The sequence below is a fragment of the Melanotaenia boesemani genome, chromosome 4 (genome assembly GCF_017639745.1).
Source record: "Melanotaenia boesemani isolate fMelBoe1 chromosome 4, fMelBoe1.pri, whole genome shotgun sequence".
Classification (NCBI taxonomy): Eukaryota; Metazoa; Chordata; class Actinopteri; order Atheriniformes; family Melanotaeniidae; genus Melanotaenia; species Melanotaenia boesemani.
The window spans coordinates 23,047,020-23,061,881 of NC_055685.1; the positions used below are offsets into that span (position 1 = coordinate 23,047,020).

At 38.2% G+C, this 14,862-nt stretch overlaps 1 protein-coding gene across 2 annotated transcripts; it reads right to left on the reverse strand.

The window, feature by feature from the left end:
* Nucleotides 1–415: 415 nt before the first annotated feature.
* Nucleotides 416–13,703, reverse strand: LOC121637950 (bifunctional apoptosis regulator-like). 2 transcript variants are annotated; one of them, XM_041982321.1, is made up of 9 exons: nt 13,551–13,703; nt 11,886–12,186; nt 6,645–6,743; nt 6,242–6,335; nt 3,081–3,253; nt 2,725–2,869; nt 2,300–2,476; nt 1,838–2,034; nt 416–1,686 (listed from the first exon to the last, which is right to left on the reverse strand). In XM_041982321.1, the coding sequence occupies exons 2-9, from the start codon at nt 12,176–12,178 to the stop codon at nt 1,494–1,496; spliced, it is 1,371 nt and encodes a 456-aa protein (XP_041838255.1). In that variant the 5' UTR covers nt 12,179–12,186; nt 13,551–13,703; the 3' UTR covers nt 416–1,493. The 2 variants fall into 2 exon arrangements, with proteins under 2 accessions (XP_041838255.1, XP_041838254.1); XM_041982320.1 differs by lacking the exon at nt 13,551–13,703 and adding an exon at nt 13,324–13,533.
* Between the last annotated feature and the right edge of the window lie 1,159 nt (nt 13,704–14,862).

Consider the following 14,862-nt stretch of genomic DNA (forward strand, 5'->3'; position numbering starts at 1 on the left):
ATAAAACTTTATTTACATAAAACTTGAAACACCAGATAAATCTCAAGAGTGCCCAATTTTTATTGAATGGAAAAAGATGCATTGTCTTAAGTAAAGAATGAATACTGCAGATCTTACTCAATGCATAAATAAATGCAAGAACATGAATGATGCATTACAAAACATTTCAATATTGTGTATATGATAGTTACTGTAGAGTAGCACACCCTTAATTATTGGCTAAATTAACAAGTCAGAAAACTCGAGGAAGACTATTGCTAATAGAAAAAAATATGTGGAAACTTTGTTTTCGTCTCTAAATTGTATTTCAAATATACATACCATTCTGAAAAAAAAAATTAAAAATAATATTTAACTGTCCACCCATTTCCCACATTATAAGAATAAATCCAACAGCGTAATGTCATTTAAATATAAAAAAAAGAATAAAGAAACTTTATTTTGTCATTATAGAACACAGAACATCACAGTGTATTATTTTTAAGTGCAAATTAACAATGCAAAACTAATCTTAAATTGCTTGGTCCACTGAAGAAATGGAAAATATAGTACAACAAAAGTTTCTGAACTGTAAAAAACAAACAAAAAGATGTGCAACACTATTTGTCAGCAGTACAAGAAAGAAAAAGCCTTGAAAGAAAATCATAAAAATAAAAATAATCAATCTGTATAACCATCTCTACAAATTTTTTTTAAGAACCTTAATTTTCCTTTATTTTTCTAATCCGAGTGTCGAATCTCCTGGAGTGACATTGATGAACATTTCTTCAACAAGGCTGTCTCTTAAAACAGGCACTATAGCCTGAGGGTTACAAACAGCTGCTGAACTCCAAACCTCAATTTTACCTCATTTCGGTCATTTTACCAAACCGCAGAGTTAATTTTCAAATAGCTCTGTATCTCTGAGATCACACTCACACTTAAGATGTGGACTTAAAACTGGTCACTTCTCAATCAGCTGTTCATTCTCTTATTGTGGATTACATAACAAAAACCATTTGATAAAGTCAACTTTTAACATAACGTTTGTTTAATTTTCGGTAGCTTTATACTCACTTTTCTTTGAACAAAAGCCATGTCGGTGTTACAGAGCTAACAGCAGCAGCATATAAGGCCGATCTCTAAGACCACCAGTGTTTAATCATGACTTATGATTGCATGACTGCCCCTTGGATCATTTAGGCATTGCAATTTGTAAATATACTGTGGAAACTGAGACAACAACAGTGATCAATCCAAGTCATAAACACTACAGGCATGTCTCTCACCTATTACAACAGCTCATTATCTCTGTTGGTCCACACTGTAACCATCCAGCAAAAAGAAAGAATAGACAAGAAGTGAAAAAAACTTCCTTTCCAACAGCAAACAAAACCAGTCTCATCTGAATTTATTGCTGAAAATGAACCCTTCTCTTCAGCAACTGGGCTTCAGATTATATTGTTTGCTGTGAACTGTTCATTATAGATTAGGCACTGACTACATGCTGTCCGTCACAGCGCCTGTGTTTCAGGATGCATCAACTGTTGAACCACCAGGTCTATATTAATGATAGGACTGAAGTAAAGAGCCCAGTAGAAGAGGCAGTTGCACACAAACTGTGGGACAAAAGGCCACAGGAGGGCGAAGGCAAATCCCTGAGAGAGCATCTTCCACAAGTGATTCCACATCTTTTGTGGCAGAGTCCTGCAAATAAGTGGATTTCATAGATTAGAGTACTGGTGTGTAATGTATGCCATCACATGTGGTTTATTTGCAGCATTAGAAATAGTGTTTCTGTGAAAACAAAGAACAAAAGAGCAGAAAAGAAAGCAGCCAGCTCTCTCTTTGTGTGTACCTGATCCTGGCTGTTGTCCAGAGCCTCCATAGAGCACAACCCTCCAGCACAGAGAGCAGCATGGCATTGACTATAATGAAGCGGGATGTCCAGTAGTGGACAGACAACCAGTCCCAAGCAAATTCTGCTATCAGCTGGTATGGAAGCACACAGTATTTCACAAGGAACTCCGCCCACTGTTGCCAACTTGGCTGCAACTAAAACACACACACGAAAAAAAAAAATCACTGAAACAGGTGTTGCATGCAACAATAAAATATAGTTAACAGGAGGATCCTTAATTACGTCGTCATATAAAAACTGGAATCCACAGAGCTTAAATTAAGAATGATCATGCATCCATCGTCCTGCTTGTAATGCTATTCCAGTATAATCATTAGCAGCAGGCACATGATTGTTTAAATAACAATTTACTGGATTTACTGAAGTTCTGCCCGCTGGGAGTTTGGTTTCCAGTGTTACCTGGGTGTTCAGGTATCTGCTCTCCGACTTGTTTACATGTGTGATGCTTGGACAGCAGGTGTGCAGGAAGGGAAGGAAGGTCTCAGAATAGTCAAATAAATACAAATAAAAGATTGTGAGGCGAGGGGAGCGCTTCAGTGCATACAGCAAGAACAGAGACTTTCCTGCATTAGCCGCCTGGAAGACATTTAAATGCATGAAAAGTTAAACAAACATACAAGCAGGAAACTAAGCTCTTAGAATCTTAATACTGAAGTATAAATGAAGGAACTGTGGTTGAACACTAAATTATTAAATAATCAAGTCTATTCGTTAGTAGTAGAAGAAAGAGATGTACATTTAAACTCATTTATAGTAGTTCACAAGTACAGGACACTAGCAAATAAAAACTAACACTGGGGAAAAAATACAAATACAATCCTTACTTTGTATTCCCAGAGACTCTGCGGAGGTTTGACCCCCAGAGCTTTAATTCTGTCCAGTTCAGCCAACACAGCTCGCCTGTGGGCCTGATTCTCTATGCTGTAAGGTGGTTTTAACAGCTCCTCATCCCCCAGGATCAGCAGCAACCTGAATCATGAAAATTAACAGCATACTATCAGACGAGACACAGCAGGAGTGATCTAATGTTTGTGTTCAATTTAGAAATCCAGCCATTAAACCAGTAAAGCTTGGCCAAGTCTGGGTTTTGTTTTCCAGGACTGATGGTGTTTATGTTTAAATATCAGGATAAAATCAAAATAAACTTTATTTAAAAAAAAAAAAAAAAGATGGTAAGAACCTTCCATTAACGTTCTCCTGTTTGAAGGGTCCTCTGTAAACCTCAGTCCATGGACCCAGGTGTTCCAGCCAGGACAAGACCTCCTCCGGAGTCCAGTGAGACACAGGTTTACTGATCAACAGGTCATGTTGTTCCACCACGCCGCTGCCCCAATGATACACCAGCACCATCACCTGGAAGCACACAGCCATTACAGAGTGCAGCCAAGCAACTGGCCAGAAAGCACTAGATCCCAGAGGAGTTTGGTACATTCTAAAAGTCTTTTTCTTGTGTTGACTAAACCTGCAACTGCATCACCTTCTCAGTTTCATCATACTTACTGCTTGTCAGCAAGTATCAACTATGGTTTAATCTAACTTAAAATTGTATCATCTGATAATTTGACAACGGAGCCACCAGAAAATTAATTATAGCAATTTACAAATAAATATTCCAAAAGTATGACCAGTCTGCATGACATTTTTACATCATGCACAACTATTTAAACTAATTTAATAGTTAACAAAGCAGGAACTGTGAGATGCATCGACTGCATCTTTGTAAAATAGTGGAAGATGCTGGATGTGGCTGACAGTGTGCTCTCTGACCCGTAACTTTGGTTGCTTTGCCTTTGTTGCTTTGTCAAATTAAACAACACGGTAAAGCTATTCTGTTTGTTATCTCAGACATTTGCATTTTGTAAACTGTGAGCTTTGAGTCTTTTCTAATTACAATGCAAAACATCCACAGCAAAGTGCCTGTGTGTAAGTTTGAGTGGCAATGTTAATGCAGGCATGATGGTAAAAATATTTTAACTTTCTGAGCCTGATCTGCCAGATCTGTGAAGCTTTCTTTTACAATATTCCTACATAAACTTGTAGTCCAGTTTGGTAAATCAGGCCAGTGCAAATTTGTCATCAATCTTATGTATGAATAAAGTACAAAAGAAAAAACTGCATAAATGAGTCGATATACACACTGCTCATACTCCTGGAAATAAGGTGTGAAACTGTGTCAGCAGGTTAGGGGGAGTCACTTTATTATTTTTCATAGAAATATTAATGCAACTGATGCTCGATGTCTGTGATTTTTACAAAATACATTCGGAAGCCAACTTCCCTTGTTCCCTGGTTCATACAATGTGTTTTACTGAGATGTAAAGTGAACAGTAATAATTTTCTACTCTGGATAAATGACATGCTCTAAGATGTGATTGTTGTCATCATTGGAAAGATGTCTCACTTTTAATCGAGACAGTAGAGAGCCAGGTCGGTGTGTACCAGATAGAAGAACGCAAAGATAGCTGATGACATGGTTACTGATAACTCTGTGTATGCCGAGACCTTCACCTGAAATTCTTACTGTTCTATACGTTCCCTGATCCATCACTTTCATAACCAGGAGGTGACCAGGAGGTGACCATTTGTTTGACATGAGACTCATTCGCTAAGGCTTTATGTCCCACGGGTTACCCGCGGTTCGGGTTGGGGCGGGTCAAAGAATTTTCGCTTCGCTGCGGGGTGGGTTGGTGTGGTTTACTATTCTGAAATATCTAGTTCTATCTATTAATTTTATTTTTTGTCAAACTGAAAATAAAGACCTTAATCAGTGTCTACATTTTGTTACTATAATATGTAAGACAAAATATTTATCAGTTATTTAAACACAGGTCACGTTTTGTAACGTAATGTCCACGTAGGCGCATAGTAGGCTACGCAGGTGCAGAAAGCGCCAAGCAGACAAGCAACAAAAGATGGAAGAAGAAGTGTTGAATAACATTCGTTCGGGAGTTTACGTCCTTAAAAAGAAGAAAGAGGGTCAAATGGCTAAATCACAGGTTTGGGACAGATTCAACGAGGTAATCAGTGCAGACAACAGCAGCAGCATTGGCTATGTGCTTTATAACACTTAAACGCTTTAAAACACTTTATTTATTTGCCTATTTATGTTTATAGGCTTAACGTTCAAATGAAAATACATTTTGTGTTGCCAGTTTCCAGTGCCAATTTAGGAGACCATATGCACCTTTCTCAGACTAAATAAAAGCATTCGTCAATATCATAACATGTGTTTTAATGGGGCGGGGCGGGTCGGGTCGGGTTAAAAAAATAGAAGCGGAGGTGCGGGGAGGTTTGGTGCGGTCCAATTTTTTTAAAAGAGCGGGACCCGCGGGTCGGAAAAAACCCGACCCGCGCATCACTAGTAACAACGAATAATTTCCCATCACAGGAACAGAGTTTTATTAAGCGTTATTCATTTGTCTCTCCCTAACAACATGAACCACCACCGAGTGAAGTGAACAGCATCTATAATCTTGTTAAAATTCAATTTCTGATAAGAAACACTGGGCAGAGGTTTTGGTAACAACCTGTCCACAAACAAAACAAACACACAGGAGGCCAATCTAAAACATACCCAACCAAATACAAATAATGGGAGCAGAAGAAAAATAAACAGATGTTCTGCACACAGGAACGGGCTGAGTTCCCCTGAAATTACTTGAATAAATATCATTTGTGAGACTGGGTCAAAAAAAAAAAAAAAAAAAAAAAAAAAAAAAAAAAAAACTATGCTGTAATCTATTTCCACACTACCAGCAACACACACTCACACACAAACTAAAATTTACTGCCACGTGGCAAAGCACACAATGACATTGCTCCCAAATGCCACATGGACAAAACAAACATGTTCTATTGATAGCAGGAGAACAACTGAACCCACGTCACAACTGTAGTAACCTCATAGTAGTACATAATTCTGTGGTACAGTATCCTGACACAACCTGACATCGTAGCTGCCGAAAATATAAATATCACATATCAATAATACCAAAAACTGTATAAAAACAATCATTTTAAGTAACAACAAGCCACTATGTCAAAGTCAGGTTTGGCTAAACCAGCTGTGTTCCCACTAACTTGTGCTGTGCCCAATAAAATAAGTTACTTTTCTGACTTAACGAACCTAAAAACACTCATGATAACTTCTGGTAATGGCACCTAAAAGGCACGTCAAAAAGGCTGCTTGGTTTTATCATTTTTATATTTAAAAGAAGATGAAAAGGCACACAGCAAGATAGTAAGCTAGTAAGCAAGTAGTGTGTGTTGCCAAACATTTAGTTGCTGTTACACCACACATTATAATCCTTAAGTTCTTCTTTTTTACTGTTGCATACTTACAGCCACACATGTAAGTGCGGTCAGGACCCCCGAGAAGAAGAAGCCTGCTCCTTTATGCTGGTTTGTCCGAGATCTACCCAAGTTGTCTCCATACCTGAGAGAAGGAAGAGCAAAATGCTTTAAATCACAAAAGGGATAAAACACTTAAACACAGATCAGCCTTCAGGTAATTAAGCAAAGATAAAGTCATTACTGTTAAGTTTTATATAAAATATTTCTTTTTAAGTCTTGATTAAATTCACAGCCCCAAACAAATTTTATTTCTGCTATAAGGCTGAGAAAGCCAAAGGAATTCAGTGTATGGTACTGTCATTTATTATTATTATTATTATTATTATTAAGTCAATACTACACTGACACAACTTTCAGTTTAATTTAAAAATAGTTTACCACAGATTAGTACCTCTGGAAAGCCAGCAAGCTCCGGGATATTTTGGGATTTGCCTGGATTTCTGCTCTCCTTCGCTGTACAACCTCACGGAAAAGCTTGTCAGTTGCATCCCTAAAAAAAAAAAAAAAAGGATTATAGTAGCATATAAGAGCAATTTACACAATATTACCAAGAAAACATGTGGCAAAGGTAACGATGGTGTTCCTTGACTTTTCCATTGATAATAGCAATTAATAGTAGCTCAAACTGTTTTGATGCACACTGTGTCAGAGGATCAGAGCTGCAACAGTCCTGCAGCCATGCTGAGGAAATTGTGTGGGTATTTGGTTATGATCTGTTTGATGCAGTGGATGTTTGTTTGTTTGAAAAGCCTCTGTTTATAATTGTTGAGCACTGAAAAAGAAGGTAAAAAGGTGTAATTAATGTAGTATGTTCTAGCTATTACTAACAGTAAATGCATTTCTGTTTCCAGAATGTTGCAGATAGCAAACTGAATAGAGACTAAACACCCAGTCAAGTTTAAAAAAAGGCTTTTAGCTGGCTTGTTATTTTTGTTTTCTCAGATTAAGTTATTCTTGGCAAAAGATTATTCGCGGCTTAAAATAACTGATGTGCTTGCAAAGAATATTAGTCTGCTCATAAAAATTCAATGGCTCAGCAATATTGCACAATTGTAGTCATATACAAACATTATCATGTGCAGGCACATAACTATGGCAAATGTCCTGTTGTTTTTACCTCCAAATTTTTGCAGAACAGGACGTGTTCAAAGTCTAAAGACATGCCTGTTAGATTAACTGGTCACTCTAATGGTCACACTCACACTAGGAGTGAGTGTGAATGGTTGTTTGGATTTGTGTAGACCCTGCAATAGACTGGCGACTTGTCCAGAGTGTACCCTGCCTCTCACCTGCCAAATGCTGGAGTAGGCTTCAGCTTTCCTGCAACCCTGAACTGGAATAAGTGGTATAGACTAATCCGAGCAAGTACCACAAGTAGACCGTCTGTCATTTTTCCTGGCAGTGGTGGAGCGGCCCTTGTGTGTCTGTCATAGATATACCTCCCGCTGAGACCAGGGGACGCTGGAGACCTAGCTGCTGAGTTAGTGTTTCAACGATGTGAACAGTTGGATGGCACGAAACTTTCTACAACCCAACAGTTCTAAATCTGAAATTATTTTAATCAACCCTCCTCGCTCCACTGCCCATATTGAAGACAGTCTCGGTCCTCTCTCTTCTAACATCGCCCCCTCTGCCATAAACCTAGGTGTCATATTTGATTCCAATCTTAATTTTCATCTTCACATCAAAAAAGTCACCCAGTCCTGTTTCCTTCACCTCCGCACCATCAGTAAAATCAGACCTGTCCTCTCCCAGCCTGATTTAGAAAAAGTTATCAATGCACTCATTTTCTCCAGACTCGACTACTACAACTCCCTCCTCTCCGATCTTGACAATAAATCCCTCTCTCGCCTCCAACTTGTTGAAAACGCAGCAGCTCGGCTTCTCACTGGTTTTAGCAGAAGACAACATATTACACCTGTTTTAGCCTCGCTGCACTGGCTCCCTTTAGAATTGATTTTAAAGTTTTACTGATTGCTTTTAAAGCATGTTTAGGGCTGGCACCCAGCTACATTACAGATTTACTGACACCCTACGAGCCTCCCCGCAGCCTTAGACCCTCAGGCAGGTCCCTTTTAGCTGTGTTAGAGTTGAAACTCAAGACCAGAGGTGACCGAGCTTTTTCGGTCCGAGCCCCTCGACTCTGGGACGACCTGCCTGAGGAGATAAAAGATGATACTGATGGTGCCAGCCTCAAGTCACTTCTTAAAACACACTTTTATCAACTGGCTTTTTAATAACATTTTTATTTACTTTATTTATTTTCAAAATGTACTCATGCATGAGTCTTTTCTTTGATTTTATTACCTTACTTTGTTGTGTGCTTTTCAGCACTTTGTAAACCTTGTTTTTTAAAAGTGCTATACAAATAAAGATTTATTATTATTATTATTTTTATTATTATAAGTAATTCTGAAGCAAACTGGGTCATTTTCTGCTTCATACTGCTAATTTCTTAATGTCAAGGAAATCTGGGAGGACATGTGAAGTTCTTGGTTGCTCTGACAGCAGTGGAAAACTTCAGCTGTGAAAAAATTAACAGAGGGGCAGAAGACGGGGACGTTGGACATAAGTGGGTCAAGAATATTAACAGATTTTATTGCCAACAACAGCAGGGTATGTTTCAGTGAAAAGTTGTCAATCTGACACTAAATTCTGCATTTCCATGTTGCTGTCAAGCTTAACATGGCGCAATAAGTCATAATTATTATGCTAGTTATTGCTAATGGACAAAGAGACAAGGACCTGCCCTGCTGCTGAGAGTAAATTTACTAATTTGGGAGATACTGTGAAATGTTGGAACGTGACACTTGAAATGTATTTATGTTTTTGCCTTTCATTAGGGAAACAGAAAAATGTCTAATTTACAAAACCTGATGAAGATGTACTTTATGCTGGGCTGAGACATGGAGAGATTCTGCTGTTACACCTTGGATGAGGCAGTGATCATGGTGACTTTGGACCCTTAAATCAGACACGTTGGTAACTTTATTCTTTACTTTATTCTTTACGCAGTTCATATAAATAATGTTATGATAGTTTTCAGAAGACAGGCGACGTTCCGAGCCGCTCATAACTGTCCCACATTGCTACTTCATTTCCAAAAATAAATCTGATTTATTAGGATCACTGGTCTGCAGTGATTGACTACAACTAAATCTAGCTAGTCCAGTCAAGTATTACAGTAATGAGATGAGGAGGAATGTCGAATGGACTTTTTTTTTCCTGTTTTAGAAGTTCTTATTTGTCTATTTTTTGTCTTGCTGTTTTTTTTCCTGCCTTACCTATGAGCAAAGGCACCACAGAAAAAGTCTCCATAGTGTTTGGTGATGTGGTCGAGGCTTTTTAGATCATGTGTTGTGATGACCTGAATTCTGCCAATTTCCTCCTGAAAACACAGCGGGAGATGGGCTGGCTTCATGCTGCTGTTAGCTAGTTTCTCCCCACATAAGAAACTTTAGGGCTTCGGTGTGTTGCTGTTCGTAGATGTAAATCCCAATAAAACATATTCACTTAATGTCAATAGAATTTTACTGGCTCTACTTTTCACCTTCTTTGGCTGTTGACTCTGTGTTTTCAGAAGCATTGGTGCAACATTTTAACCCTGTTTAAACCTGATGTCATGTATTGTCAATCGGCATGAGCTTGTTGTGTCAAAAATCTTGGTGTGAAGATGATCTGGGTTTGTTACAATGAATGTAAATTCTAGTCTCTAAACTTCCAAGAAAAAAAGACCATAAGCCTATAAGATTATTTTGGTAGCTTGTAGAAATATTTTGTTTATTTAGACTCTATTCACGTGCAAATCAGTGTTTCACATGCAGTGTATTCTTAAACTGCAATGGCGAGCCACTGTGTTTCTGTTGATTTATACATGCACCCATCCACCACTAACCCCTACTATCCATACACGCTTTTAATTCTGAGCAAACCTTAGAACTAATCTCTGCAGCAGGCATGCAGAAGGAAGGCCTTATGTTGATGCATTTCTGGATCAGGATATGGGGGGGGGGGGGGGGGGGGGGGGGGGGGGGGTCCCCATATAACTATGCACCACCAGGTTGAAGCTGTCAGTCCAGCACAATCATGAACTTCATTGTAGATCTGGTCTATGTGTGTTAGACTTATGTTATAAATACAGCTTTTTCCAAATATTTTGGTCTCATTTTCAGCTTGAGGATATTCACAAACACATTTTGGAGTCTTAACTATGAGACTGACAAAAACACAATGACTTGGAAATGATCATGCAGACACCCATAATTATTGGGTGTTATCAGTTAGTGCATCTTCCTAAATTATCATGCCCATATAATGTGTTTGCCATAACTCAGCAACCAATCTTCTGCTTCCTCTGTTCACCAGCATATGCCTGCCCAGTGTATATAAATGTGCATATGTGTTAAAATGTTAATAACAAAAAAACTATTTTCAAAGCAGTGAGCTGGATTGGGACTGTTTTTGTTTTTTTAAAAAAACCTACCTAATACCATTGTACAGGTGTACACGAGTTTAAAATGCTTAATTTTTTACACTGACTTGTGTGCTTTCATGTGCGAATTCACAATGGGCTGCCTTTCCAATGCACAGCAGCAGGATTTAAGTATATCGAGAAAGATATGACCAGCGAGTCTCCATCGTGCAGTGTGTGGGTGTGTGTAAACAAGATCTAGAACTCATTAATAAAATGTCCCAGCTTTGCAAGTGAAAACACTCAAGAGTACTTCCCTTTCACACTAGAATGCTTTTTAGCACAAAAAGCAGATATTTCCAGCACCTTATCCCTGTTTTTTTTTCTAATCTCTATACCACTGAGAAATCATCCTAGAACTTGTAAGACTGTATGAGCATCTATTTGCTTCTGCTTTTCCACAAAATGACATTTTGCTGAAAACTGAAAGACTAGCACAAGGATACCTAGTAGCATATACCCTTTTGTTATGCTCTTTTTTCCCCCCAGTTTGTTAGACAAGCCACCAGAGTGGTTTTATGGTTGTGAATTTTTATCAGCTATTTTCTCTGTAAAGCATTTTGTTACGACTGTCTGTGAAAGGTGCTATACAAATAAACTTTACTTGTTTAAATAATTACTGTACACTGGAGCAACAACCCAGAATGGAAAGCAAAGCTCTACTAGATGAGTTCAAGATATTTTTGCACAACTTCAAATGATCATAAATCTTAATTACAATTATAAAGGAAGCTGAATGACTATTTTTATTCATATAAAAAAAAAAAAACACAAAATCAGATTAGTCATTACGGTGTATTTCTGTATGCAGATTTTGAGTGCCAGTTTTTGAGTGTTTTACTTGAACAAATGACAGTGCAGCAATTTTGTAAAACTTATATTCAAAGGATTTTTTTCCCCTCTAAATAGAAAAAAAGAGGTTTTATTTCCCAACACCTAAAGCTCCATTGTGTACCAACCCTCAAGTATCACAAAGATGGCACTAATATCAAGTCTAGAGTAAGTGATGCCCACCCCATGTTTTTTGGAGTTTGTCAGTAGGACTCTTTTACCGACTATGCATGAAAAACAAGGGAGTAGACTAAAAGAAGAAGGCGGGGGGTGGTGGGGTGGGGGATCAAACATTCAACCACTGATACAGCACGGCTGTGAGATGCATACCTCAGCAGTATGTTGATTTTAGGAAAGCCTTCCCACTTCTCCCGGCACTCTGGGCATTCGTTCTTGTGTGATGACTCCCACCACAGAGCCAGACAGTGGCGGCAGAAATTATGGCCACAGGTCAGAGTCGTGGGGTTGACCAAAATGTCGTAGCAACAGTGGCAGGAGAATTCATATTCTGATATGCTGCTTGCTGTGGGCTGAGACTGAGAAGAGTCAGATATGCAAGATGTATCACATGTTAATACTCCTGGATCATCATCTGCCAATTCCCTCTCCATCTGGTGCAGCATATCCAAGTCTGAAGGAGAGAGAGAGAGAGAAAGAGCACATGGTCACTGAGGAGGGACCTCATTGTTTAAGCTTTTTAAGAAGTAAGATAAATAAGGCCATATTCTTGGAATGCTACAGAAAAACAGCTGTTAATAAGTTTTATCCTGTATACCACAGATGATATACGTTGCATTAAAACTAACTTTTTTATGGACTACTATGTTGTTTTGATTGGTTCTGATTCTTTATTTTACACTTTGACAGTACCATCAAATTCTTGAAACTTCCCCACGTTGCGTAAGACCATAATAATTATCTGACTGCCACTATGGACTATAACTGCAGTTCATTTTGATTTCTATGAACCTATGTTCCTGATTTATCAAGTAAAAAATAAACAATAATGTAGCATCTGCATTTCCCAGTCCAAACATTGTGTATGATAATATAAAGCCTTCCAGGAATTCTGTCCAGTTTGTGCTGTTTTAATTATAAGTAAGTAAGTAAGTAAGTAAGTAAGTAAGTAAGTAAGTAAGTAAGTAAGTAGGTAGGTAGGTACTGATAGGCTATGTTTTTCTTCTCTTTTTGAAATAAACTTAAATCCGGCAATGGACCTGACTACTTGAGGAAAACAATTCCAAGTCAAATTACACGGTAAACAATTTTTAAAAACGATTAGAAATGCCGTGTATATAACATGGATCAGCAGTAAAAACTCAATCAAGAGAGCTGTACGACGTTGATTGGCACACGACGTTTATGAGTAGATTGCATCACATTTGGACATATTTGCGAATACATGCAGATAGGCAAACAGCAAACGGAAGTTGCTCAGCTGCAAACAAGGGGATAAATCCACTACATAGGTTTCGACACGAACATCTTGCCAATTTTGACAGCCTGTGACTTTAACTCGTTACATCCTGATCGAGAGTTAGCCGTACTCTGTAGATAGCTAGCCTGTGATTAGCTACGAGCTAAATTACACGTAACGTTTTGTGGGCTCGTACAAAGCATTAGAAACAATTTGCTGGTGTCGCAGATGCTATAATTTACTATATTAGCTTCCAGGCAAATACGTTAATTAGCTCGCAAATTATAACTTTACGCTAGCTAACAGTTACTGGCTAAATGTAACACAACTGACGTCGTTCAGTAAACTAACCCCGTTGTTCCTCGCCTTGGAATTGACTTTAGACGAGTGTTCAACTGGAGGATGACATGACTGCCAGGCTAACTAGCATGAGAGCCCCTGTCGCTAGTTATGTTCAAATTGAAGCGTCCAGGTAGAGCAGATATTTCTGCTTGAATGGTTATTGCCATAAGTCCGGCTGGAAACCCCCTCCTACCACCGACGCCCACGTCAACAGGGTGACGATGTTAAGTGGGTACCTGAAGAAGAGTTCGAGAAGTGTCTTCCTCGTTGGTGCTGGTCTGAGCCACAACTGATCTAAGCAGTTCAGCTTTTAAAAGCTGCCTCAGATCAAAGTTCAGATGTGATCCTGTCAGTGTAGTCGCCGGCCTGAGGTAACCGGCGGCTCCTTATTGCTCACCACGATAATGAAACTGTACCCTAACACACACGTACAGTCGCGTGCTTAAGAAAGTCTCAGCTGAGTTTAAGGTGATGTGTAGTTCACCTGATGATAGTCCACCAGAACTCTCACAGACAGATAAGACTCCACCAGAATGTAATTAACTACAATTATTCATAATAATTCATTTGTTTGTATTTAACTGAATAAAATGACGAAGTCGTCTTGTTTTGGTATAAATAAATTCAACGAGTTGTGAATTTCAGGACTAAGAGAGTGTTAAAAAAAAAAACACTTTTTTGCCTTTTATTTGTTAATAATTATTCCTTTGATGATTATCTCTCCCCTATTTGACACATATCTAGATACATTATATAATTTAGGGATGATACATTTTTAAAGTCGATTATGTTTGGTGCAGTCTGATACAGTTCTTTCCCCTCCACCAATTATTTTTCCATTTTTAATTAAATATATATATATATATATATATATATATATATATATAAACAGAAAATTACTAGTATTTTTAGTTTCATAGCAAAGGAATAAAAATGGTTTTCATAGTTCTTTGACAATGATATACAGACTATTAAATTTACTTCAGTTCACTTCAACTGGATTTAGTTTAGCTTTGGTGTATTTGTATAACACCACTTTACAACAAAGTACCCACCAAAGGCACTTTTACAGACACAGTCCAATTCAATATGATTCATTTGAGTCTGATTAAAATCCAGTTAATCCAAATCCATTCAGTCCAGGGAAGGGAGGAAGGAAGGGAGGAAGGAATGGTAAACCAACAGATTGAATACCTTCAGAACCAAGCTCCGGAAAGGTAACTATCTGCCTTGATCGGTTGAGAGATGTGTTTCAAACATATTGGCAGGAATTTGTATATCTTGGACCTGATCTGTTCCTCTAGACAAGGTCAGGTTTCCAGCTAAATTTATGATTGCACTGTACAGAGAGATTGTTACATTTAAAACACATAGCTGAACTTTGCTACGGTCAGAACCCTGCATCATGAAAGCCCAAAGCTTCATGCTGTATGTTCTTGCCAGACTTTTTTTCCCCTATGTACATGAGCAAACATTTTTAAGAAGTTAGATCAAAACAATGTAAAATTGATGCTAAGAAGGCAATGATAAGGTGAATGACTCCACTTG